This window comes from Helianthus annuus, chromosome 12 (assembly GCF_002127325.2).
Source record: "Helianthus annuus cultivar XRQ/B chromosome 12, HanXRQr2.0-SUNRISE, whole genome shotgun sequence".
Lineage (NCBI taxonomy): Eukaryota > Viridiplantae > Streptophyta > Magnoliopsida > Asterales > Asteraceae > Helianthus > Helianthus annuus.
Window position 1 is genome coordinate 31,262,578 of NC_035444.2, and position 26,552 is coordinate 31,289,129.

Sequence of the window (26,552 nt, forward strand, 5' to 3'; positions counted from 1 at the left end):
GACCTGGATGAAACAGAAATTGAGACGCTCTGGAAAGGGGCGTCTGATGACTTTCTTCCACAGGCAACCATCGTCTTTCCTTCCGGCCGACAAACATGCGATCGCCTTTTAATTAATTGAACCAGTGCCAACCGGGTCTCCGGCACAAAACAGGGGTAAAAAATTCTTGTTCTATTAAATGTTTTGATTGTTAAATAGCAGTATTCAACCCACAGGTTGTTGTGGGGACGCGACGGAAATTCCATTGGTATTGGTTTACGTTACCGGCACATGCTATCAAGTGAAATAAAAAACTCCATATGTAAAGTTAATATAAAGTTGTAACATAACCAAAACCATGTATACACGTGTTAGTTTCATTGGGGAAAAGAGTAACCACTAAACAGTTCCGATATTCATTAACTTTTTCTTTTCACATGTCTCAGTTTTTTATTTTACGTTTCAATACATAGAATTAGAACACCTAATAATTGCTTAAATTTTAACTATCATTATTTATATAAAAATTATGTAGAGTTAGAGAAAATCAGTCACATATACTCGTATATAAACATGTATACTGTTCACTAATTAACGCATATTCACAGGTTTACACTAACATAACATGTTTAAGTGTTTGACCATATATTAATTAATTGTATTCTTTAATATGTTAGTACCTCAAAATTACAAATATACAACTAAAATTACTATATATACCAAAAGCAACTTGTGAATAGTTGCAACTTAGGGGCTGTTTGGCAACATCTGAATGGTTAAGTGCTGAACCAGTTAGAGGTCTGAACCATTAAGTGCTGAACCAGTAAGAGGTCTAAACCATTAAGAGCCTGTATAATGCGTAACCGTTCAAAGGCAAATGTCTGACCAATTCAGATTAGAGGTCTTAACCATTCAGACTTTGTATAAATCTTAACCATTCAGAGACAAATGTCTGAACCATTCAGACATCTGCTTATGAAACAAACAGTCTGAACCATTAAGTACTGAACCAGTAAGAAGTCTGAACCATTAAAAGGCTCATTAAGAGGTAAACAAACAGCCTCTTAGTATAGTTGTGGTTTTATTTAATATCAAAATTAATTTTTATATTATATATAATATACGTTTTTAATTCATCTAATTTTATAACTTTGGCTTATTAACTTTTTAAAAACCTCAATACGTGATTGTGTGTTAATATTTCTTTTTTCTTGAAATTCTGACATTAATTTTGTTTATAAATGGAATTGTATTCGAAATAGGTATTTTTTTTATATCATAAGCTATTTCGAGAGTCAGTACTGTGATGAATGGAACTGATACCGACACTCGTTTTTGTGGTTTTCAACAATGTAAAATACAACTTTATTTTGGGTTACATCATACAACTTTTTGTGTAATGAAACCGTTGAAAACAACTTTCTGATTAATGCATTTTTTTCGGGAGTTGTAATCAAAATAAAGGTACCTTTGTATCGTATGCTATATCTAATCGATACCAACCGAACTCACTCCACGTAACGAACCGAAATGATATCGATCGAATTCACATTGCATCGAGAGGAGAAATCCCACTAGTTACAAATGACTATGATAAGTTAGATTAAGTTGTTAAACTTTACATGTGTTATATTTTAACTTTTTAAATAAAACTAGTGGGTTACCACCCCCGCTTCGCAGCGGGTTCGAAAAGAATTCAAAAGTCTACGTGAAGGCAAAAAAAAACCATGTCGCAACAGTATTCAATAGTCACGGAAAAGTTATTGGTTCAATTATTTATGGCATCGACACTCGTTATAACCATTAAAGTGAATATCAATATCTACAACGGGTTCAATATGTAATTGAAAAACCCACTCTAAATCAGAATCATGCTCCCCTTCATATGGATTATGATACCAACCGTCCTCCTCCTCTATGGGACCCTCGTAATCATATCTCGTTTTAATACTTCTGGGTCATAGTCCAACTCGATTTCTTTATAATATTCTTCATCCTTGTCACCATTGCCTTCTTCTTGCAAAACATCTTCTACTTGCACATTTGTTTATTTGAATATTATCTACTCGCATAGCCTCTACTTGCACAACCTCTTTTCGAACCTCTTCTACCTCTTTTTGAACCTCTTCTACTTGCACAATCACTTCTATTTGCACAAGTGCTTTTTGAACCTTATCATCTTCAGCATGTTCACAACATTGCTACAAAAAATACAGGAATGCATACATTACATGAATGCCAATAAGTTACAAGAACAACAACTGAACAACAATGACAATAAGATACATTAACATTAGATCTATTATAGGTTTTCAACATTAACATTACAAGCATTAGATCGATTATAAGTTATAAACATACAAATACAATGACAAATTACATAGCTTTTGGTAAATTACATAAACAAGACACAAAAACCATCTAATCCCTAGCACAATCTTCAATTTCAACACTTTCTTAGCTTTCATCTTTGCTAATTGTTCATGCTTCTTGATACTCCTTAACAAAGCAAGTATTAAATTGTCACATCTAGAATAGATTGGAATATGAGCTCATCGATCGTAGCCATCCACAACCGCCCTTCTGTAAATTATGCCACACTTATCTCATTTATCGCAACATACTCACCAAAACAAATTAATACAAAATGTTCATCATAATTATCTAATTGAACAACATAAAACTGCAAGACTTACACAGCACAAGAATCGGCGACCTGGATTTGCGTCAATGTTTGATATGCGATAGTATGTAGCTCCACTACGCTTGCTGCAAATTATACCGGATGCTTCGTACCTCTAGACTCGATGATGATGGTGACGTGACCGTGTCGTCCCGATCAGTCAAAAACCTAATTAAACCTAGGTAGCTAGGGTAAGTCGGGTATCGAATCCACGAAGAGCATGTGGTCAGTATCGCATGACCTGTTCGACTAGTTAGACTATTTACAAAAATGTACAAATTGATTATGAAGCTTGCTTATTTTTATTTGTTTGTTAGGTTTTGAAAAGGAGTTGGACTAAGCCGACAAATTGATATTATTTAAAACTACTGTTGATTAACTAAGATTGCAAACTAAATTACTAAATAATTGAAACAAGAAACTAGAAACAAGTTCCACACCCGGTTTCGGTAATTGCCAACCTAGGGTTTCTACAAATTTTAGATTCAACTCAATTACATACGATTAGCGGATTTCGTGTACCGTGACTTAGGTGCCAATAACTATCAACGTTTCGAAAAACGGACAAGAATGCACTCTGTAATCAACACAAGTAAAACCTAACCACGACAATGCATAACTACACATAACCATTTCGTAAAGTCATAACTTTTAACATCGTTCGACAATTTACGAATACGAAACAAATGTAAACTATTGTCGATGGTTTCAAAAATCAAACACAATTTGTCACAAAGTTGAAGCAAGAAACAATTCGAAACCCTAAATTAAATAACTACCTATACCGGGGTGAAACCAAGGAGACTAGCCGTTCATAGTCGAAGAAGCACGATCACCAGAGGATGAACACGAACCCCGAACCATAATCTTCAAGTCTTGAGGAGAGGTGGAAGTTAGGGTTTGAAGATGAAGGTGGAAGAGGATGATGGTGATGATGGAATGATGGAGATGGTGATTTGATTAGGGTTAGGATGAAGATGGTGTTAGTGGTGGTGTTAGTGGTGGTGTTAGGATTGATTAGGGATGAATTGAATGATCAAGAATGGTTCCAAGGAGGTGTTTTTACCTCCCAAGGTTCGTAACCCCCGAAAAATGGTTAAACAAAACGTTATAACTCGTCAAAGATCAACAAGAAACAAGATTTCGCGACTCAGCAAATGGAGGCCCGTCGCCGAAGGCCATAGGGGTGTCCCCGACGGCCTCTGGTTTTGCCGGTTTGGTCCGAAACTGTTTTCTTCATAACTTCTTCGTTATAGCTCCGTTTTACTCACCGTTTTCGCCCACGTTCTCGTAATTTAGCCCTCTATCATGCCATTTTCCAATATATTCATTTTAAATCCATTAACATTCCACAAAACACATCCAATCTTCGTGATTAACCCGGTTTTGTTCATTTCACATCCCCGGTTGATCCAATTCGCGTCTCGGTGCTCCGTTTAGCTCCCGATTAGCTCCTTAAACTCTTCTAGACCTGTAAAACACAAATCCCATTAAAAGTAGGCTATTCAAGATTAAAAGCTATGTAAAAACATCAACTTAAGCACAAACGATCACCGGTTTTCGACCACGTATCACATCCCCACACTTGTCTTTTGCTTGCCCTCAAGCAAATCTGTTTTTCACTTTCACGTGGGTCGAACGACAAATACACTCCCAATTCCCGAGTCGAAGGTTAAGGTCCAATGTCATGCTAAAGTTCAAACTCTTTACAATTTTCAATATATTTAACGGTAATGTGATTTCACATACACAAATGGTTACCCAAGATTAACCCGCCCGTGAAACCAACAATTCATGCACATCCCTCACAATGTTCTCTCCACTCGGCTTGTAAATTGGCTAATATTTATAATGTATTAGCACTTCAAAGACTATTCACTCAAAACCGATTAGAACACATACCCGCATAAGCTTGCAACTCAATCATTCTCCACCATTGATCACGAATACTAAGCACAAGTCATAAGGTCTTTGTAAGGGTTGTAACGGGGCTAGGCTAAGGGTAGGAATTAGGATATTTTAAAGTGGCTAAGATGATGAAATTTCTATTTTTATTACAAACGACTATACTAACAACACTAACTAAAAACAACAATTATGAGGCAACAACTTTTCGCCTTTTATTCAACAACTACTAACACTTCTTTTTGTGTTTTTCTCAATGCTTTTCCAATTCTTTTTCATGACATTTTCTGTTTTTTTTTTCGATTTTTTTTCCGCAACAATAAAAAACAACTATACAAATACGATTCCTGTAATCGAATTTTCATCACACGGGTTTAAAAGAAAAGGTTTAACGGTTATGGGCTATAGGGTGGTCAAACGAAAGGTTTAGGCTCAAAATGGGCGACTAGGGGATTTGTTTGGGTAAGGATAGATAAATGGTTTTAAGAGAAAAGGTTTACCTAATGCCTTAATCATTCTCGTGCTTGTATTCGGTCTATAATCACAAACGTATCAAAAGTTGCAAGTTGTACAATATATGACTAATGGTCCACTCAAACAAAGAAACATAGGTATGTAATCTATAATATAAAAGTGGCTTAAAACCTCACATATCTAAAAAGGTATGGTATGTGACATGCAATAAAATACTAGTTTCTTAGGCGGATTATTCCCAAATAACCACCCGCTAAATACTTGTCATGCTATTAACTTGAACTTGACCATGACAAAAGACCAAATGGGTTGTGACATCCCTCGTTGACTTAGAAAGAATACATGAAAGCCCATCATTTTTAGAAAGAATACAAGGGGATATTTGTGGGCCTATTCATCCTTCGTGTGGACCATTCCGCTATTTCTTGGTCTTAATAGACGCATCCTCAAGGTGGTCACATGTGAGCCTTTTAGCTACTCGAAATGTAGCATTTGCCCGACTTTTAGCTCAAATCATACAATTGAGAGCCAATTTCCCCGATAATCAAATTAAAAAAATCTGGATGGATAATGCGGGAGAGTTCACATCTCAAGCTTTTAATGACTATTGTATGTCAATTAGGATCAATGTTGAACATTCAGTACCTCATGTTCACACACAAAACGGTTTAGCTGAATCTCTGATTAAACGATTACAAATAATCGCTAGACCACTCTTAATTAGATATAAATTACCATCTTCTGCATGGGGTCATGCTATTTTGCATGCCGCTGCACTGATTAGATTATGACAAACTGCTGATCACGAATACTCCCCATTGCAACTGGTCTCCGGACGAGAACCAAGTTTGTCCCACCTTAGAATTTTTGGTTGTGGGTATATGTACCAATACCGCCACCACAACGTACTACAATGGGACCCCAAAGAAGACTGGGTATCTATATTGGTTTTAACTCCCCGTCCATAATTAAATATTTAGAACCAATGACGGGAGACATGTTTACAGCACGGAATGCTGACTGTCATTTTGATGAAACAATGTTCCCAGTCTTAGGGGAGATAAGGACAAAGAAAGACTAGTAACACAAGAAATAACGTGGAATGCATCATCGCTATCAAATCTCGACCCCGAAGTGGTCAATGTGAATATGAAGTCCAAAAGATTATACATTTGCAAAGAATAGAGAATGAATTACCAAATGCATTCACAGACACGAATAGAGTGACAAAGTCACATGTACCAGCATCAAATGCACCTGCTCGAATTGAAGTAATATCAAAAGCGATTACTATACAACGAAAGCGTGGGAGACCAATCGGTTCCAAAGGCAAAAACCCACGGAAACGAAAAGAGCAAAGTAACGCAGTTGGTAAAAACTCACAAACGATTATAAATGAAACCCCGGTATAGGTAAATGTCCCAGAAGAGACAACTATGAATCCAGAGGAAAATGAAGTTTCAGAAGAAACACCGGTACCGAACGAAAATGAGATCTCTATTAGTTATGTACAAGATAGTACAATGTGGAACCGGAATAAAACACGTGTTGATGATATATTCGCATATGCTATAGCAACGGATGTAATCAATGAAAATGATTACGTACCTAAAACTATAGAAGAGTGCATGCACATAAATGATTGGCAAAGATGGCAAGAAGCCATAAACGCCGAATTGAATTCGCTCGAAAAGCGACATGTTTTCGGACCTGTAGTCCGAACACCCATAGACGTTAAACCAGTAGGTTATAAATTGGTGTTTGCAATAAAAAGAAATGAAAAGAATGAGATTGTACGATATAAGGCTCGACTTGTAGCACAAGGGTTTTCCCAAATCCCAGGAGTTGATTATGAGGAAACGTATTCCCCTGTAGTGGATGCGATAACCCTTAGGTTCCTAATCGGCCTCACAATCTCTGAAGGACTTCATATGAGACTAATGGATGTCGTCATCACATACTTATACGGGACACTTGAAAATGACATCTACATGAAAATCCCTAAAGGATTAAAATTGCCTGAAGCATTAAAATCAACACCTCGAGAAATGTGTTCTATAAAGCTCCAGAGATCTTTATATGGTCTCAAACAATCTGGTCGTATGTGGTACAATCGACTTAGTGAATATCTCGAAAAGGAAGGATACAAGTCTGATGTAATCAGTCCATGTGTCTTTATAAAACGATCATTCTCAAATTTCACTATAATAGCAGTCTATTTCCATATTTGAAATTCGTCTCTTTATAGTTAGGTCAAGAAAGAACCTTCATATTTCGATCTAATACAACAATGCATGCATTAGTGATTCCAATTATTTCATTCGTTGGTGACGATATCACCATCATCGGATCTCCTGAAGAGATAGAGAAAGCTGCTCAGTTGTTAAAGAAGGAATTTGAGATGAAAGATCTTGGTATGACAAAAGTATGCATCAGACTACAATTTGAGTATCTATGCAATGGCACATTTTTCCATCAATCAAACTACATCCAGAAGATGTTAATACGTTTCAATATGGATAAAGCACATCCGTTTAGCGTACCTATGGTTGTCCGACCGCTAGATCCACACAAGGATCCTTATCGCCCTCAAGAAGAAGGCGAAGATGTACTTAGTCCAGAAGTATTGTACTTAAGCGCGATCGGTGCCCTTATGTATCTCGCAAATAACACAAGACCTGACATTGCATTTGCAGTACATGTACTAGAGAGATACAGTTCGAATCCAACACGTAGGCACTGGAATGGTGTAAAACATATATTCCGGTATATTTGCGAGACACAAGACTTAGGTCTTTTCTATCAGAAAGATCAAAAGTCCCAGCTTGTTGGGTATGCTGATGCCGGATATCTATCAGATCCTCACAAAGCAAAATCTCAGACAGGTTATGTATTCACATACGGTGGCACATCAATTTTTTGGAAGTCAACTAAACAAACACTTACAGCAACGTCATCAAATCATGTCGAATTGATAGCACTATATGATGTTGGTCGATAATGCGTATGGTTGAGATCAATGATTAATCACATACAAGAAGCATGCAGATTAGAACAGATCAAGAAGGAGCCGACAATTATTTATGAAGACAACGCTGCTTGCATAGCTCAGATCAGAGAAGGTTACATCAAGGGTGATCGAACAAAGCATATCTTACCAAAGTTCTTCTCAACATATGACTTGCAAAAGGAAGGGGAAATTGATGTTCGCCAGATTAAGTCAAGTGAAACTCTAGCTGACCTGTTCACGAAATCTTTACCTAGAAGCAGTTTTGAGCAGCTATCACACAAGATCGGTCTTCGTAGATTGAAAGATGTTTGTTGAATTCAGGGGGAGAATTATACACGTTGTACTCTTTTTCCCTTAACTAAGTTTTGTCCCACTGGGTTTTCTTAGTAAGGTTTTTAATGAGGCAGCATAGATGATCCAGTAGTATCAGTTTATTTATTCAAGTCCTAAAGTACCTATTTAACATCATCCTGAAGTATGTTGTTAAACTGTGTATAATTCTAAATATCTGAGGGGAGTGTTATAAACCAGACATTTTAAGCCCAACCCATTACTTATGGGCTTTAGGGTTTATGGCTATGTTTATCTATATATTGTAATGTTGAATAATGAAGAATTTAGTTTTATCTCTATTACTCTTTGGTTTTTATCATGCGTGTATATATGCATATTTATTTATATATTAAAAAGAGTAAGATATGGCCCGATTCGTTTTTTTACTACCATTTTTTGTAAGAATTGTGTTTTAAATAAAAATAGAAAAATAACAATTGTGTTTTAAATAGAGTTAAATGCCCGGATAGCTGTGGTTTGCCCTTTTTCCACCTTTAGTCCCTAACTCTCTAAAATTACAGCGATAGTCCCCAATTTTTCAATTTTCGTTCTCGGATAGTACCTGTGCCTAACATCAGTTAATTTTCTTAGTTAAGAAGGTGTAAAATGACAAAAATACCCTTTCCTTAAAAGGGCAAACCACAGGGACTATCCTGACATTTATAATAAAAAAATAAAAATTGAATTAACAAGTCAAATTTCAAGTGAACCCCATAGACCACAACCTACCCCACCCTCACCCTACCCCCTGTTGTCTCCACTTGCATCTAATCACATCCCATCAGAATTAGTTTTATTCAATAATATACTGATTACATCGAATTAGGAATCCTGATTTCCCTAAATTCGATGGCAGATGGAGTAATAAAGGTGAATTGAAGAACGATGGCAGATGGAGTAATAAAGGTGAACTAAAGAAGAATGGGAGGTGGGTGATGGATGTCGATAGGAAGAAGATGATAGGGTTAGGGTGAGGGTGGGATAGATTGTGGGGTCCACTTGAAATTTGACTTATTAATATGATTTTTATTTTTTTTTATTAAATCCCCGGATAGTCCTTGTGGTTTGCCCTTTTTAAGTAAAGGGTATTTTTGTCATTTCACACCCTTTTAACTGAGAAAACTAACTGATGTTAGGCACATGGACTATCCGGAAACATAAATTGAAAAGTTGCGGACTATAGCTGTAATTTTAGAAAGTTAGGGACTAAAGGTGAAAAAAAGACAAACCACAGGGACTATCCGGGCATTTAACTCTTTTAAATATTATAAGAGTTAATTGCGAGGTTAGTCCCTATGGTCTTCCAAATTAACAAGGTTGGGTAACAAGGTTGGGTACTAAGTTCTGAAATGATGAAAATACCCTAAGTTTTCGGTTAGTATTTAACAATTGTTCGCCTTGAGGCTCTAAGATGTTACAAAATTAAACGTTAAAACCTCAATATGTTACTTTAAACTATTAGTACCCGAGGTTGTTACTTTCCACAAACCACAGGGACTAATGGTGTATCTAACTCTTATTATTATTTTTTTGTAGGTTTTTTTTATTTTCTTTGTATTTTTTAAAATATTCTATGTGTGTTATTTTTGTAAAATGAAATTTAAATAGTTTAAACAAAAAAATCACATTGCTGGCCACGCCCAGCTAAGGGACGTCCCACCACACCCCTAATTTTTGAGTTTTAGCTTGTGGATCTCACCCTTACCACGTGTCGAGCAATGCTCCGACCCAAGCACCTCCACACCCCATAGTCTTACCGCATTTACATAATATAAATTTACAACAAGTTGAGGCATTGGGGTGTTTTACCCTATGTTTTGGGAGTTTTTCAAAAAAAAAAAAAAATTGATGTTTCACTTTAAACCTAAAACTACTTGATTTTGTAGTTTTAACCTAAAAGTTTTTAGTTTTTCCAATTTAACCTCGCAACCTTTTTACTTTCAATTTTGATCTCCTATGTTTTTCATATTTTGCAAAATTTTTCGTTTTACGTTTAGATCTAAATTTTGCTACTTAACACGGCACAATGTGTGTGTAGGTTCAACGATTTTACGTTTTGTTATACATTTCGTTCTAAATTTTGCGAGTCAACATGGGGCAACGTACGTGTGTGGTTCAGTGTGTTTACGTTGTCTATTTTTTTCCCGTTTAATAAGTTCGTCACAACGCGTGATTCCCAAATCAAGTTAATTATTATTTTCTATGTTTTATATGTCGGTCTAATTTTTCCACGTTAAGACGCCACAACTTCAATGTTGGTGGTCGTTGGCTATAGTGTGACATTGGTGCTATTTGTCACGATTTACGCCTCCGCCGCAACGTGGGGAGCTTAATACGATAGGTTATTTATATGCATACAAGTCATATAACGTAGTAATTATGATACCATTAATTGCATTGAGCTGATTTGGTGAATTACTTATTTGCATAAGATAGTAATACAAACTTAACTGACAAAAACATCTTTAACACATTATAAATATGAATCTAATCACCAGTGTGTCAATTTCGTTGGCCGCGTCGCAACGCACACGGATGAATCTTCTGGTTCAAATGATTTTTCATGTTCAATATAATCATTTTTAAACGGTTATCATATATTAATTAAACTAGCTTACAACCCCGTGTATTACACGGGTTAAATGACGAAAAAATGTAAATTATAAACTTATATATAATCCTTATTAATGAAATAACTTATTTAGATAAAATAGTAAAACAAAAGAACAATTAATTTTCGCTATTCGAAATAATTTTCTAAGTTTTCACTTCTCTTTTAGGATACTACAATCCATTTTATTATGTCTTAAAAAGAAGTGACACTAAAAAATAAAAAAAAATAATGATCATAAAATTGTAAGTATTTTTAAAAATAATTATAAGTTATGAGGTTATGGTAAATGAATTGTAATTAAATTCTACTATGTATATAAATGATAAATAAATACTTTGATATAAATATTATTTTTAGATATATGGATCATGAGATAAGATACGAATATTATCATTGTATAGAAAATATTACATATTAAAAAAATCATACTAAAAATAAAGTATACGTTTAAAAAATAGGACTAAAGATTTTTAAACTATAAATTTGAGCGTCTACAACAACTTTTTAATTAGTAGTTGACATTTAAATATTCAAATTAAAACTTTTATAATATTATATAATGTCTTTATTTAGCATGATGATAATGTCTTTAGTTGCGTAATATGATTGAAATTAAGTTTAATATTTAAAACTCAATGTTATTAGGAAGTTGGACCATTTTTTAAGATGAAAACATATTGATAGTAACATAAATTTAGAATTGGAAGAAAATATTGAACACGTGTATTACACGGCTTAAGTAAATATAATGTTATATACTTAATAACAAAAAAATATGTCTTTTAAAAACCATTTAGCGTTCGCTTTAAAGATAATTTGGTATTTTATTTAGATAATCCGCTTGTAATTTTAGTCTTCTAAGTTATATACTATAAGTACTTATACATATGATTTGATACTTTATTAGTAATTATTGTTTATATCCAAATAATATATTTTATCTTAACAAATATATATGGTTAGGGTAAAATGAAAATTTATACAAGTTGTGAGAACTTAGAGAACTCGGCCTTACAAAAGATTTTTTGAATTTTTTACAGGGGGTGTGAATGAGCGATTAAAGACTCAGAACGTTAAACTTTTTGATTTTGAATTCAAGTGGTTAAAACCACTAAAACATAGGGACTCAAAAAGTAATTTACTATTAATTAAATTTGAAATTATACGTTTGATCTCTAACTAAATTAAATAATATTATACTTATTATATTATTTGATACATTTGTATTTGTTATAGATATCTATTAATTAAATTTGAATTTATACGTTTATATCTCTAACTATATTAATTAATATTATATTATATTTTATGTATAAAAATTAATATGTAATACTATTATTAAAAGGGAGGAGGCACCAGAGAGTGACACGTGTACAAAAAGATTTTTGTTTTTTTTTTTTTTTTTTTTTTTGAACAGCAACAACGAAACTTTATTCATCAAAACGAAAGACCCAACGCATAGCAAGATGCTATACGCCACATCTTCCACCTCAAGAGTTCAACCAGGATTACAACCAAATCTCAACTAAATCTAGGATCGTAAACAAAACAAAACAGACATAATACTAGCGTTCTAAGGTGGGTCGTTCCAAAATGTGAAGTTCCTCCATTCGAGCCACGTTATTCTGGTATGCCTAGATCTCAGCTTGATCCAATCAAACGCTTCTTCCTTTATTTCTTCCGCCAGTTTTCCCGGGTTTGTGAGTGCATCGTTGAAAACTTTATTATTTCTATTCTTCCAAAGGTGTCATCCGGCTAAGAGGTGGATTGCGAATATTATTTTTACCTTGTTTCTAGGCCATTCAGAATTCTCTTGAAACCTTGTTTTCATATCTTCACCGTGATTTCTGATCGGTATTTTCATCCAAGACCATAGATGTAGCCACACTTCTTTAGCAAACGGGCAGTGTATTATAATGTGGTTAGCAGTTTCGGGAGCTAAACCACAAACTTTGCAATCTGTCGGCCCCATCTGAACTCCCCTATGACTTAATGCCACCAGTGTTGGTATCTTTTCTTCAGATGCTCTCCATATAAAGAGGTTTACCTTGGCCGTGGCAATCTTGCTCCAATCCAAACTACTTGGTGCTGCGTTCACATCGACAATTCCAGCCAATTCCTTCCTGACCTCCTTCACCGAATAGCCTTTTGCTGTGTTGTTTTTCCACCTCCTTTGATTGAACCTCCTTTGAAATCCGATAACCTTTTATTCTTTCCGTACAATTCAAAATCTTGAATGTAGAAAAGATTTTATATTTAATATCGACTTTTTTAACCGTAAGTCCGTAACATTTTAATTTACAGCCTTTTGGATCCTACTTGTAGTTTGTTGGATTCTTTAATTTTTCTCATCCGAAATTTAAGTTTTGAACAGCAAATTGATTAAGTTGGAAAACAAAAAGATACCTCCTATATATCCTACTTTTTGTAACAAAAAATGTTTTATTTAATTCTACAATTCACAATCAAACAAAGCAAGAAAAAAAGATCCAAGAATGCAGGTAGTTTTTGAGAAGGGTTAAAGGTTTTGGATCAGTTGCAATCAAAACGAGTAGTTTTTGAATATGCCTCAACATTGTGATGGTGGCTTCCTGGATACATCATTTGGTGGAGCGGATATCTACGGAAGGCAAGGTGAGTAGGAGATTTCAAAACTAGTCTGCGCAGCCTCCTCTGGCGCACCGCCTCAGGCGCATGGAGGTTGCGCGGACTCGGTCATCTCCTTCTCGTCTTGCCCTCTCACATATCCGCCCCACTAAATGATCTCTCCAGGGAGCCGTCATCTCAATGTTGTAACATCTTCAACGGATAAGGCCGAATGCCTATGTTACCTTGTTCGTGAGAACATTCTCCTCGGTTAGCCTCTTAACGTCACCAAACCGTTGTCCTTCTCATATGTCTGTTCGGTGAAAAACAATAGCCAAGCGCATGATACTAGTAACCCGGCCTCTCTACTAGATCTAGTCAGGTTTCCGACTCTACTATTATGTTTTTGCTCCAAATATTTTGCAAGTATTTGAAGTTGTTACTGGTAGTTTTATGTAATTTAATTCTTCTGTTATGCATCATCGTTCATATATAAACCATCATGGGTTCATAAGATGTGATGTGTTGGTTCCATCAGATGGTGGTTGTTTATCAGGATCAAAATCTGATTAATCTTATTGGATGCTATGGCCATGGCCCCCGATTTAGGTGCATAATTGTCTAACATGAAAAAATAGGCTGTCAACAGTTGTACCCTATAAATGGACCTGGATGAAACAGAAATTGAGACGCTCTGAAAAGGGGCGTCTGATGACTTTCTTCCACGGGCAACCATCGTCTTTCCGGCCGACAAACATGTGATCGCCTTTTAATTAATTGAACCAGTGCCAACCGGGTCTCCGGCACAAAACACGGGTAAAAAATTCTTGTTCTATTAAATGTTTTGATTGTTAAATAGCAGTATTCAACCCACAGGTTGCTGTGGGGACGCGACGGAAATTCCATTGGTATTGGTTTACGTTACCGGCACATGCTATCAAGTGAAATAAAAAACTCCATATATAAAGTTAATATAAAGTTGTAACATAACCAAAACCATGTATACACTGTTAGTTTCATTGGGGAAAAGAGTAACCACTAAACAGTTCCGATATTCATAACTTTTTCACATGTCTCAGTTTTTTATTTTACGTTTCAATACATAGAATTAGAACACCTAATAATTGCCTAAATTTTAACTATCATTTTTTATATAAAAATTACGTAGAGTTAGAGAAAATCAGTCACATATACTCGTATATGAACATGTATACTGTTTACTAACGCATATTCACGGGTTTACACTAACATAACATGTTTAACCATATATTAATTAATTGTATTCTTTAATATGTTAGTACCTCAAAATTACAAATATACAACTAAAATCTCTATACTTATAAATAAAAATAATTGTACACATGGCATTGTTTTAGCCCATCTTTTTTATTTTTTCTCTTAATAAATTAACCCAATGTTGCCACCTAGGATTTTTTAACACGTGTCATCTTATACATGCGTCTCTCTCCTCATACTAACTAGGGTTTTCTTCTTTTAAGGCCGTGGGGTATGGTGGGGCGGGGGTTGGGGTTGGGGCTTGGGTTGGGGCATTGGTTGACATGTGGAACGGGGTGGCAGACATGGCAAACCCACTAGAACACACGGTATGGTGGGCGGGGGTTTGGGGGTGTGGGTTTGGTGGGCTTGTGGGCTGACCGGCTGGGCTGACCCGCTGGGCAGACCCAACAACACAGATTTATTTTTTTTAATATCTTTAAATAAAGAAAATTACAAAAAAAGAAGATTACAAAAAAAAAAAATTTCCTAACTTTTATATTTGGCTTTTATCTCTTCTCTCAACGCCAACACTATTTCTAACTCGTCACCCTGTAGGTGATCAATCGGCTGGGATAGAATTTTCAAATCATCCCGTCTTTGTTTCAGGGCATCTCTAGCGGCATCTCTAACTTCTTTGCTCATTCGTATTTCGGCCCTTTGTTGTTGGAATACGTTGAATGTATCCAACTTGCATGAAATGTCATCCAACTGGTCGCTGTATATTCCCCTACGCGAGCCAGAACTCCCAGCTGAAGGCGATGCCGTTTGTTTTTTAGCACGCCTTCTTGAGGCATTTCTTCCATGCTCAGGCCGGTTTGGGCTTGGCGAATCATCCAAAAGGTCCTCAAACTCTTGATCTCGTGCATCAGATTCGGCTTGGGATGAGGCCCTTGACCTTTTGGAAGACGAGTTAGTTTCGCTACCAATGGGGACAGTCGACCACTTTGGATGGAATTTACAAATCTCCCAACAATGCATGAAACGGAAGTCGGCCTTCATATTTGATTTGTATGCGACCAGTGCATTTGTCAAAATGTCGGCTTCGGTTTCACCACTTTTAGGGTTTTGCTATGCTTTATTTAAACACCCACTAAATTTTGTAAGTTGGGTGCTTATTTCGGTCCACTTTGAGGATAAGCTATCGTTTTCACGATAAGTCTCCCTACCCATTTCTTCATGGAATTTCCTACTAACCCCACAAGGCGGTTCGATGTTGCGAATTTCCTATTTTAATAAAAAATATTAATATATTACAAACTCATATAAAAAATAACCATTCCATTAATATAAACTAAGGTTAAGAATACCTAAAGTTGAATGTTGAGATTGTTCACACCAAGCCCTCGCCAATGCAACTTCTTCAGCATAGACCCATTTTTGTTGTTTTCGTTTGGCGGTTTCAACTACTTTATCCTCCTCGGTTTTTTTCTCATGACTTCTTGTTTTGATGGGTTTCGATGCGGAAGGACCCTCTTTGGGTGGTTGAGTTTCGGGAACGGACTCGTTTAGTGAAAGGTCGATGGAGGTTGGTGAAAGGTCGATGGGCGATTGTGAAAAGGGGGTAGGTATTGAATCTTCGGTTTGTGGGAAGTTAGTATATAAACGATTCCCGATATACGATGCATAACTTGCTAATTCGGGCGTAGGAGATTGTATGAAAAACGGACGAGCTAGTGGACGAGTGGGTGGTGGGCTAGGATTATTTTCTTGGAATCCATACGGGTTGTTCGGGTCAAAATGACGGTTGTAAGGATATATTTTTTCGTTTTGTAGAAGGAAAATGGAAGATGTATAGAAGATGTGGTTGAATGTGGTAAAAATGGAAGTAAAATGTGAGTTTTTTATAGTGAAAAAATGGAAGATTTTTTTTTTTAAATATAGCCGTTGGCCAACGGCTAGCCCAACGGCTCTTTTCTTTGGGCCATTCACAAACCGCCATGTCACCTTGCTCCCCCGCCCCACGCCCGGCTTGAAACCCAAGCCCTAAGGGGCCACGCCAAAACTCCTGCCCACCCGGGGTGGTGACTTGGGCGTTTTACCCCAACCCACGCCCAAACTCCCGCCCCATACCCCACGGCCTAAGTGAGAAATAGAGAAAATCCTCCCAAACGGCCGACGCGATTCTCCTTCCTTGAGCCGCCTCTGCTACCTTCATCCGCCGGCCTCCGATATGAAGTAAACTCTATCCAAACGCAGATAATAGATATTATAGAGAATGATCTACTCGCAGATCTGGGCATCGAAGATTCAATGTTTCGTCTCGTGACTGATCCAAACGCAGATCTGTTAATCGACGGCCAAATTTGGGGTAAGTGCTTACACTCATGTTAATTGTATGTATTCTAGATTAAATGTGAGGCATTACATGTGTTTAATTAACTAACAATTTTTGCTAAGATTGAAAATGTAGAAGATAAGATGGAGAATCAGTAGTTTGAATTTATGTGATATCGGAGCAAATTCGCTTTTAAGGTTTGAACTAAATGGTCATTGGTTTGTGATTATGTTTTTGTCCATTAGTTTGTAGCTTTAAAGCATGTTTCATGACTTAACATTAAAGAATCTTAGAAACATGACTTTTGTGTTGTTAAAAGTGCTTTATGCAATGCTAGCATATTTTATTTGAATTATTGTTGTTTTTTTCAAGGGTATCTGAATGATCCATGTGATTCCTATTAGCGAGCTTTTTTGTTTTTGTTTTTATGCAAGTTGAATTCGTTCTGAATATGCCATTGCCGTGCAGAAATTAAATTGATACTCATTCTATATTACATTGTTCCTGTTGTTTGTAACTGCTATTTGGGCTAATTACAGCCGTAGAAAGTCATCAACTTTTAATCTCAGCCGTTTAAAGTCTCTAAATTCCTTCTAGAAGCAGCAGTTCATGGCAGTTCCACACTCTCTCTCCCACGATTATTCAGTTAGCAGCAGTTTCCTAAGATGAGCCAATAAAAATCCAGAATAAGCAACTGAAAAAAACAAATGCGGTTTAAGTTCCTTTATTTCAGCAAGTTAGTGGAGTAGTGGTGGGTGTAACTACCCAGTATGATGATTATATAATACGTACCCCACACTTCTATAGTACATATTATTTCCATTCGGACAGCAAAGATTTGCAGCCATGGATGCCTACACCCTAATGGATAACTACTACCTATTCGAAGCAGCCAACTATGCAATCAAGGTAATACTAAACCACATACAATGTTGTACATATGTTAACTCCAGATTTTTTTAGTTTCCTATATAACTAGGGTAGAGTGATGTTCTTATTACAATTATTGTTTGATAAACATGAAGTCGTATGGAGCAAGAATAGCGGACTGAAAAGGTACATACCAATTTTCTTGCTTTGTGTTGATTTACAGACCACGTCTTTAATCAGTATTTTACTTCTTGTACTCATCAATTATTATTGAGCAGCAACAAACTGATGGAACAAATGACCTACAAGTGAAGGTAAGTATTGGTTACTTTTATCATAATTTCATAAAAAGCCAAAAGACTGACAAGACATTTTAGGCGCCTTTATTGGTCGGTTGCGATGTGCGATCAATGAACAAAGAAACATACTACATACTCAATAATAGAGAAGTTATAGCAGTGAATCATGGTCGGTTAAGACAATTTATAATTATTTTCTTTTTATAATTTTTTTGGATATTTACTCACCAGCCTTGTGTTGATACAGATAGCCTTGGAGTCCAAGGAAAGAAGGTTAAGAAAAATGGTGATTTGGAGGTCTGGGCTAGCCCACTTGCACATAACAAAGTTGCTGTGATTCTATGGAATAGAGGAAGCTCAACAGCCGAAATTACAACATATTGGTCCGACATAGGACTCAACTCGACCACAGTCGTTAAAGCTCGTGACTTGTGGGCAGTAAGACTGTCAAAAAATATTTTATTATTTTGAATTAGATTTTTTTTACCGTTCTAGCATGCACTTGCAGTTAGAGGTGTACAAATAGGTTTTTTTTTACCAACCGAACCGGTTTTTCAAGTGGTAAACAAACCATGTTTTTTTTTTCAAACCAGTTCGGGTTTAAAACCGGTTTCCGAGGATCAAACCCCAAACCTATTAAACCAGTTCGGTCCGGGTTATAAACCGGTCTGGGACAAAAAAAACCAGTTTAAATCGTTTTTTTAACCGGTTCGGATTATAATACGAACTGGTATCCAAACCCTCGGGCCAAGTCGGGTTGAAACCAGTTTTTTTTTCAAAAGGGGTTGTTTTTTTTCGAACCGGTTTTTTTGTACATGTCTACTTACAGCAACTTAAATGCCTCACTTGGATTTTTTTTTTCTTTTTTTGCAGTACAAGACTCAAAGATCAGTGAAGGTACAGATCTCGGCAACTGTAGAATCTCACGCTTGTAGTACGTTCTTACTCCGCGATAAGGAGTTTAGAGTACATGGCCAGTTAACTGCAGATTGTATTATGTGTTATGACACGTTTGTCGTAAGAATAAGATTTGCGAAGGCAAAGCCAAAATAAAGCTAATAAACAAAGATGTGTTCTCTTTTTGAGTTTTTTAATAATGTTTTTGATGCGTTTTTATCATCTAGAATTGTCTGAATATAAGCATTTTTTTCATTTGAACTTTTTAACTAGTACGAGTTACTGATAGTATAACTATAAACTATTTTAATAATAACATATATACTGAAAAAAGTGCCAATCAAATGATATTCGCCTAATCAAGATTTTTTGCTTACTAACCTTATTAATGGACCCAATATGTACTATTCCTTGTGGTTACACAGAGATTGCTGCAATTGTCTGCAAGATTAAAGCAACAAAAAAATTTAATGCCCTAGATCAAGATCACATAAATAGGCCCCCACCAAAGCAACCATGGTGATACCATCTTTAAATTGAAGCTGAATATAAAAACTTACCTCTAAACCCGAAGAACATTGTCGAAAAAGTTTTGATTCATCCTGCGATATAATAAAAATTGTTAAGTAAGGTAGACTATGAAAACTATTTGTAGATTAAACCAGAAGAAGTAACTTTAATACCTAGATTAAAAAGCAAAACAACAAAAACCCTCACCCGCACTTCCATATAAAAGCAATTATACAAGATCATCTATAAAATTTAACTTACTTTTGTTTCAGAAAATGCAATAAGTGATTCAGTGCTTGATACAGATCAGATGTAATATTTGCCGTTTCCCAGTTTCCATCAGCGCTTGAAACCAAACATAATTCTTCTGGGGTGGGGGTTGTTCCTGCAAGCATATAAATGGGCAGGTAACTTTTGAGACTACAAACACTTTTTGTGCAAAATTTATAACTAATATTAGTTTAATAATCTAATATTTTTTTAACCAAATAGATTTAGAGCATTCTATGTGTTAACAATACATTTGGTCTACATGTAATTTCAATTCTTTTATGTCATCATACTTTTCAGTTTTCAGGTTTGTTTGACATCATATTATTGGCCTTAAGGGTCAAAACTAGAAAGTAACCCAAGCTTTTGTTTTTATATTTGCAAAAAGTGATACTATATGCATGCATGATGAGCTGTGAAATTGAATAGCCTCCAGCAAGTCTTTCTCAAGACGTTCATTCAATTGTTGCATTGATGTTGTGCCACCAGCAAGCTGCACAAAGGAAACAGTCTATATAAGCAAGTATGTTCAACAACCAAATGGCAACAGAAGTATCAAAGCTATTACCAAGATATCGCTGAATAGTTCTCTCCGAATATCAACGTCACTTATTTATGCTCTCTACGAGTATCAACATCACACTCAGCTTCATTATAGATATCTCTCTCTAATCTTGAAACAATCACACAAAATCAATCTCAGAACAGGTTTTATCTACATATACAACTTAAAATCCTAACCCTATGTGTTCCTTCACCTATTTTTCTTCCAACTTCATACTTTTGGACTACAAACCTAGCAGCAAAAAAACTCACAAATCAATCACAAACAGCATGCACATCAGAAGAACCTACACATTTCTAATCAATATCTACTCCGATAACACTTCCAAATTGATAAAGGTAGGCCGAAATTACAGATCCCGATTGTCGTACATCTAGGTAGGGATGTTCAAAACCGGATATCCGAAAATTTGGATATCCGAAAATTTCGAATACCTAATTTCACTATCCGAATCCGTATACAATTTTTCGGATATCTGAAATTCGGATAGCCGAATTTTCGGATATCCATTCGGATAGCGAATCGGATATCCAAACTCAGAAAAAAAAATATTTTTGAATCAAAATTCTAACACAACCAGTTTTCTAACATAACATTCAAAATCCAAGATATCAACAATAAAAAAGCAAATAAACAAAATTCCAAGCTAGCACCTGAAGGAAATACAATCGAAAAATAATAAGCTCAAGTGTAGTAGTGTACAACATGTATGCAGTATGTTTTTAAATTCAAATTTAAAATAAAATATTCATAAAAAAGAAGGAATAAATTAAACATCATCTTAAAACCCCAATGTGTGAATAATGCCATCGTATGTTAAGCATATATATTCATTATTTCATACAAAACTGGTGTAATCAAACTCTAAATAATGATTAAAGAGTATTGCAGAAGTTGATACAGAGGGTTCAATGTATTTTAGATACACCAGTAATCGTGATTAAAATCGTCGTGTAAACAAACCGCACTAAAAAATACAACATGCTTGATGCAACCTGTTGAAGCAGAAGATCAGAAGATCATATGGAGCGATTGTCAAAGGAACGATGGAGAATAACGATCAATTCACGATGAACGACCGATTAAGTGTTGTTGATACTCGAGAAGGAGAGGAACGATCGATTGAATAACCACCGTGAAGAAAGAACTGAACGAACATTGTGAAGATGTCCGATTGAAGACATTGTGAAGTTGTCCGATTGAAGTTTGAGCGGAGGGTTGAAGGGTCAGTTGGGAGAGGGGGGCGTTGAGTTATGTCTAGGGTTTACAAGGAAATGGGGAAAGATGGTATTTATATTTAACAATTAAAAAAATTAAAAATAGTATTATTTGGTATTTCGGATATCGGATATCCGAAATATTCGAAAATTATCAAAATCGATATCCGAATATGAATCCGAATCCGAATTAGGTCATAAGTAAAATAAGACCACCCGTAATGAGGTTTTTTTGTCGTTTTTCCTTAAAAAAAAAATACACCCAAACACGCCCATATACCGCTCCCGGGGGTGTTTTTCTTCAAAAATTGGGTTGGGGCGTGCTAAATTAAACGCCGGATTAAGATTTTGTTGGCCAATCACAAGTATCCTTCTTTTTGTTTGGCCAATACCTTTTTTTATTTAATTTTTTACACCCCTTTTAACATAATGTCCCACATCCCCGCTACACCCATTTTAGAAAAACGCCCCACAAATTTCGTGGCGCAAAATCACTTTCGCAAAATAAATTCCGTTGCTGACGTGGAGAGTCTATATGGTCTAATGGAACTTTCTGCAAAGGTGTTTTATATTTTAGGGTTGACTGTTTTATTGAGAATAAGGGTGTTATGTTGTTTGGTTTTGATGTGGAATTAGAGAGATTTAAGTTGAAAACCTTTTCAAGTATTCCACATGCTGACTTTGATGGAAATTTAGTTGTTGTACATAAATAGCTTCATATGTTTGTTACTCATGGGTTTTCTCATTGGACGTTTGATTTGTGGAGGATGGAAGGTGAAAGTTGGGTGAAATTATGGTTTTCCCTCCCATACAGCCTATTATTTTATCATGCTCTATCACACATATTATAAGTACTGGCAGGTTCCTTGTGATATCGAATGATGGAGTTGCTATTGAATTTGAAATAGACACGACAATGAAAGCGGAAGATTGTTACTATCCTGTACTTTGGTTTCGGGTTACAAGGAGGAATATACACCGAGACTCTTGCTTCACCAAATATTTACTTCCATTAACTATGCCCTTTGGTTTTGTTCATTTTAATGTTTTGTTATTTGTTTAGTGACATTATAAATATGTTTTATCATTTTCTTTATTATGTTCTATGGGTATTTATGTTATTATGTCGTTAAGGTACCCGGCCTACGGACGGGTTCTCAACTAGTTTAGTTTTGATCTTGAATTGATTTTGCTTCTTGCATCAATTTAGGATCTTGATTTGACGCTTTGGAAAAGATATTGGAGCAAATTCGCTTAAGGTTAAAACTAAATGATGTTTGGTTTGTGATTATGTTAAAAAGATATCTTATTTGTTTTATTCGCATTGTTTACATTTAAGCGTCAAGTCATGTGAATTTAGAATGTGTCGTGAAACAATGATATCATGCGTTTTCATAACTCATGAACATTCAAGAATCTTACAGACATGCCTTATGTGTTGTTAAAAGTGAATTATGAAAGGCTAGCATTTTCTCGTCATTTTCTCTTGTAAATTGTGTTAAGTTTTTGTGCAGTGAGAGATGGTTGCTTTCGGGAAGAAGTTGAAAGACAGACAGATTGAAGAATGGAAAGGGTATGTGGCTTTTTTCTTAGAATATATGTTAACTTAGACGGTAGTGAAATAATCACATAAATTACTATGATTTATTATGTTGTAGATATTACATCAATTACAAGCTCATGAAGAAAAAAGTAAAGCAGTATGCTCGCCAGATTGACGCCGGAGGACTTGAGCGTAGATAAGTTCTTAAAGACTTCTCAAGAATGCTCGATAACCAGGTAAAAACATACCAAAAGTTCACCTTTTTTCTTTCAAAAAGTATATTCTCTTGTGCTTTTTCTAACCTTTCGTAACTTTTAAGTATAAAACCTTTTTATATTATTTTAACTAGATTACAATCCCGTGTATTACACGTGTACTATACTAATAGAGTAAAATATAATGTAATTTGTTAACATATAGAGTCGTGAAGATACACATTTAAAAAAATGAACATTTACGTGACAGTTATGAATTTTGCTAACTTAATTTTTAAAACATTATTTCTTTCAATTGGGTATTAAGTATTAACTTTGATTTTCTTACTATTGTTATTCGTAATAATATTCATGTTAATCGCAGAAAGCAAGAGCTAAAAGTTAGTCTGCTAAATTCTCATTGCAGTACAAGCAATTTTATTAGGTTCGACCTTCAATTGCGGTCCAGAAGTGCATACTATGGTTTAGACTTGGTTTATTTTTTTAGCTGACTGATTAGATACGTGAAACGAGCCCTACTTCTTATAATAAGTTAACAACTCAAGCACATTAATGACTGCCGAATGCGACTGTGGAAGTGCAGTTTGGGAGTAGTTGACCGTGCGCACAAAATATACGTCTATGCATCTTGGCTGGCAACCCGCGATGGCAAGACTTCAACTATTTAACAAAGATGAACAGATTTGTCACAAATCAGGGGTGGGTATCATTTTTCAATCACAAAACCATTAAAGAAAGTAGATTACTATATATTGAAATAATTTTCAAAGTGTATTTTTATTAGGTGAGCACGGATTCACTGAAAAGGGTTCAATGAGAATGGTGGTTGATTTCAAACTTGAGCATAATGTCACAAAGCTTGTCATGGGAGCAACTGTAGATAGTCATTATTCAAGGCCGTTTAGCATTTCCATTACTTTGATATTTATTATTATGTGCTTACCTTGAAGATATAGGATTAAAATGGTAGACCTGCTGTCCAGGAAAGCTAGATGTGCGGTTACAAAAACATTATTATTAAAATATTTATTTAAGTCTAAACGTTTGGATAAAACAATTGTATGCATTAAAAGTTAAAACTAGACTTTGGATTACTTTTAATTAGTTTAAAATTTGAGAACGTGTTGTTTGGGTGGATAAATACCTTTTTTGTCCATTTTTTTAAATAATTAATGGTTCTTAATGGCATCAATATCAAAGAAATATTAAAAGAGTTATGAATTACTATTAATATCTTTATCTTTACTATATAATAATAAAAGAAACCATATTTGAGACACTTGTCATCATATTAGTCTATCTATCTCATAGATAATTATTATTTACTTTAATCTCTTATAATTAATTATAGATAACCCTCTTATTAAATATTATTTAGTTTAATCTTTTATAGATAATTATTTTTTAATTTAATTTTAATTTAATCTCTTCTTAAAGAAAAATCGTAATTATTTTGAATTCAACACTTTGGTGACTTTTCTTCTTGAAAAAAAAATCATAATTATTCTGAATTCAACAGTTTAGTGACTTTTATAATACGGTTATGATGATAGGATATAAAGTATGTCTTATCTTGATACAATTAAATATGCATGGATATGATGTATGATTATTATTTTATAGGGAAAAGATCAAATAGGAAGTTAATTTTCGCTAGGAAGGATAGGAAGCCATAGGATTATGACATGTGGCAAATTTTAAAATAAAGAGAAAGGGTATTTTAGTCAATCCAACTCCTTCTTCCTTTTTCAAAACCCAGTAAATTCAAAAACCCACCATTTTCAAAATCCACCATCTTCAACTATTTCTTCACTTTCTATCTCAATAATCACTACATTATAGTACGATTTTCATCACCAATCAATGATTCAGAACCCGATCAACGTGTTCTTCAGCTTTTTTTTTTTTTTTTGAAGAAAACCCAGTTTAATTTCATAAAAAAATCTCGTTTTTTTCCGATGATTTTGGAGATAATCACTCGATTCGTTCGATTTGAGCGTTGATAAGTGTTTCTATCATTCAAATTTTGTCAATTGATGAAGAAATTGGCTTCGATCCATGTAAGAGATTCTTTAATTTCATTTTCATGATCTGGGTTTTTGATTTAGTCATTGCGTTTTACGATCTTTGCGAGGGTCCGGGGGCGGCAGCCCCTGGCGGGGTCCAAGGGGCAGAGCCCCTAGCTGGCCATTGCTCAGAAAAATTAAATTGTTGTACTAAAAACGCATCAGAAAAATTAATTTTCCATAAATTGGCTCATTTAGGTAAAACACATTTTTTAGGTGTTTTCAGTCCATTGCGTTTTAGAATGAGTCATTTTTAAGTGTTTTCTGGCCATTGCGTTTTACATATAAGACATTTCTTTGTGTTTTTGGTACATTGCGTTTTAGGTAAAACACTTTTTTATGTGTTTTCTGGCCATTGCGTTTTACAAATAAGACATTTCTGTGTGTATTCTGGCCATTGCGTTTTACAAATAAGTCATTTCTTTGTGTTTTTGGTGCATTGCGTTTTAGGTAAAAACACATTTTTATGTGTTTTCTGGCCATTGCGTTTTACAAATAAGACATTTCTGTGTGTTTTCTGGTCATTGCGTTTTACAAATAAGTCATTTCTTTGTGTTTTTGGTGCATTGCGTTTTAGAAAAATGTCATTTTTTAGGTTTTTTTTTCATTGCGTTTTACGTAACTGGTGGTTTTCTATTGCGTTTTACGCAACTGGGTTTTAAATTTTTTTTTTTAAATATAGCAATAGTAAACTCGTTTTAAAGATAAAAAAACGCTCGTTTTTTTGGTGCAATTTTTATAAAAAAAATAATGTCGTATGAAAGAGTTATTAACGTTTAAAAAATGGGGGGGGGAATTGGAGGAGAGAGAAACTATTGGCTTGGATTGACTAGAATGCCCTTGAACAAACTCACGCGACTCTTTTCTTCCTTTCAATTTCCCTGATTTAATCTTAGCCCTTGGTTAACTTAATCGATTGTCAAGATCACTTCCTATCCTTCCTAGCCAAATAAACTTCCTATT

At 35.1% G+C, this 26,552-nt stretch overlaps 2 protein-coding genes across 2 annotated transcripts; one reads left to right on the forward strand and one right to left on the reverse strand.

Moving 5' to 3' along the window:
* Positions 1-15,359: 15,359 nt before the first annotated feature.
* LOC118485028 lies at positions 15,360-17,188 on the reverse strand. The gene is made up of 4 exons (XM_035981241.1): positions 17,183-17,188; positions 16,973-17,044; positions 16,170-16,845; positions 15,360-16,086 (listed from the first exon to the last, which is right to left on the reverse strand). Exons 1-4 carry the CDS (start codon positions 17,186-17,188, stop codon positions 16,052-16,054), a joined length of 789 nt encoding a protein of 262 aa, XP_035837134.1. The 3' UTR covers positions 15,360-16,051.
* Positions 17,189-18,305: 1,117 nt separating this feature from the next.
* Positions 18,306-19,398, forward strand: LOC110894554 (alpha-galactosidase 2-like). Its single transcript, XM_035980884.1, has 4 exons — positions 18,306-18,321; positions 18,385-18,475; positions 18,554-18,744; positions 19,180-19,398. The coding sequence occupies exons 2-4, from the start codon at positions 18,418-18,420 to the stop codon at positions 19,357-19,359; spliced, it is 429 nt and encodes a 142-aa protein (XP_035836777.1). The 5' UTR covers positions 18,306-18,321; positions 18,385-18,417; the 3' UTR covers positions 19,360-19,398.
* The last annotated feature ends 7,154 nt before the right edge of the window (positions 19,399-26,552 follow it).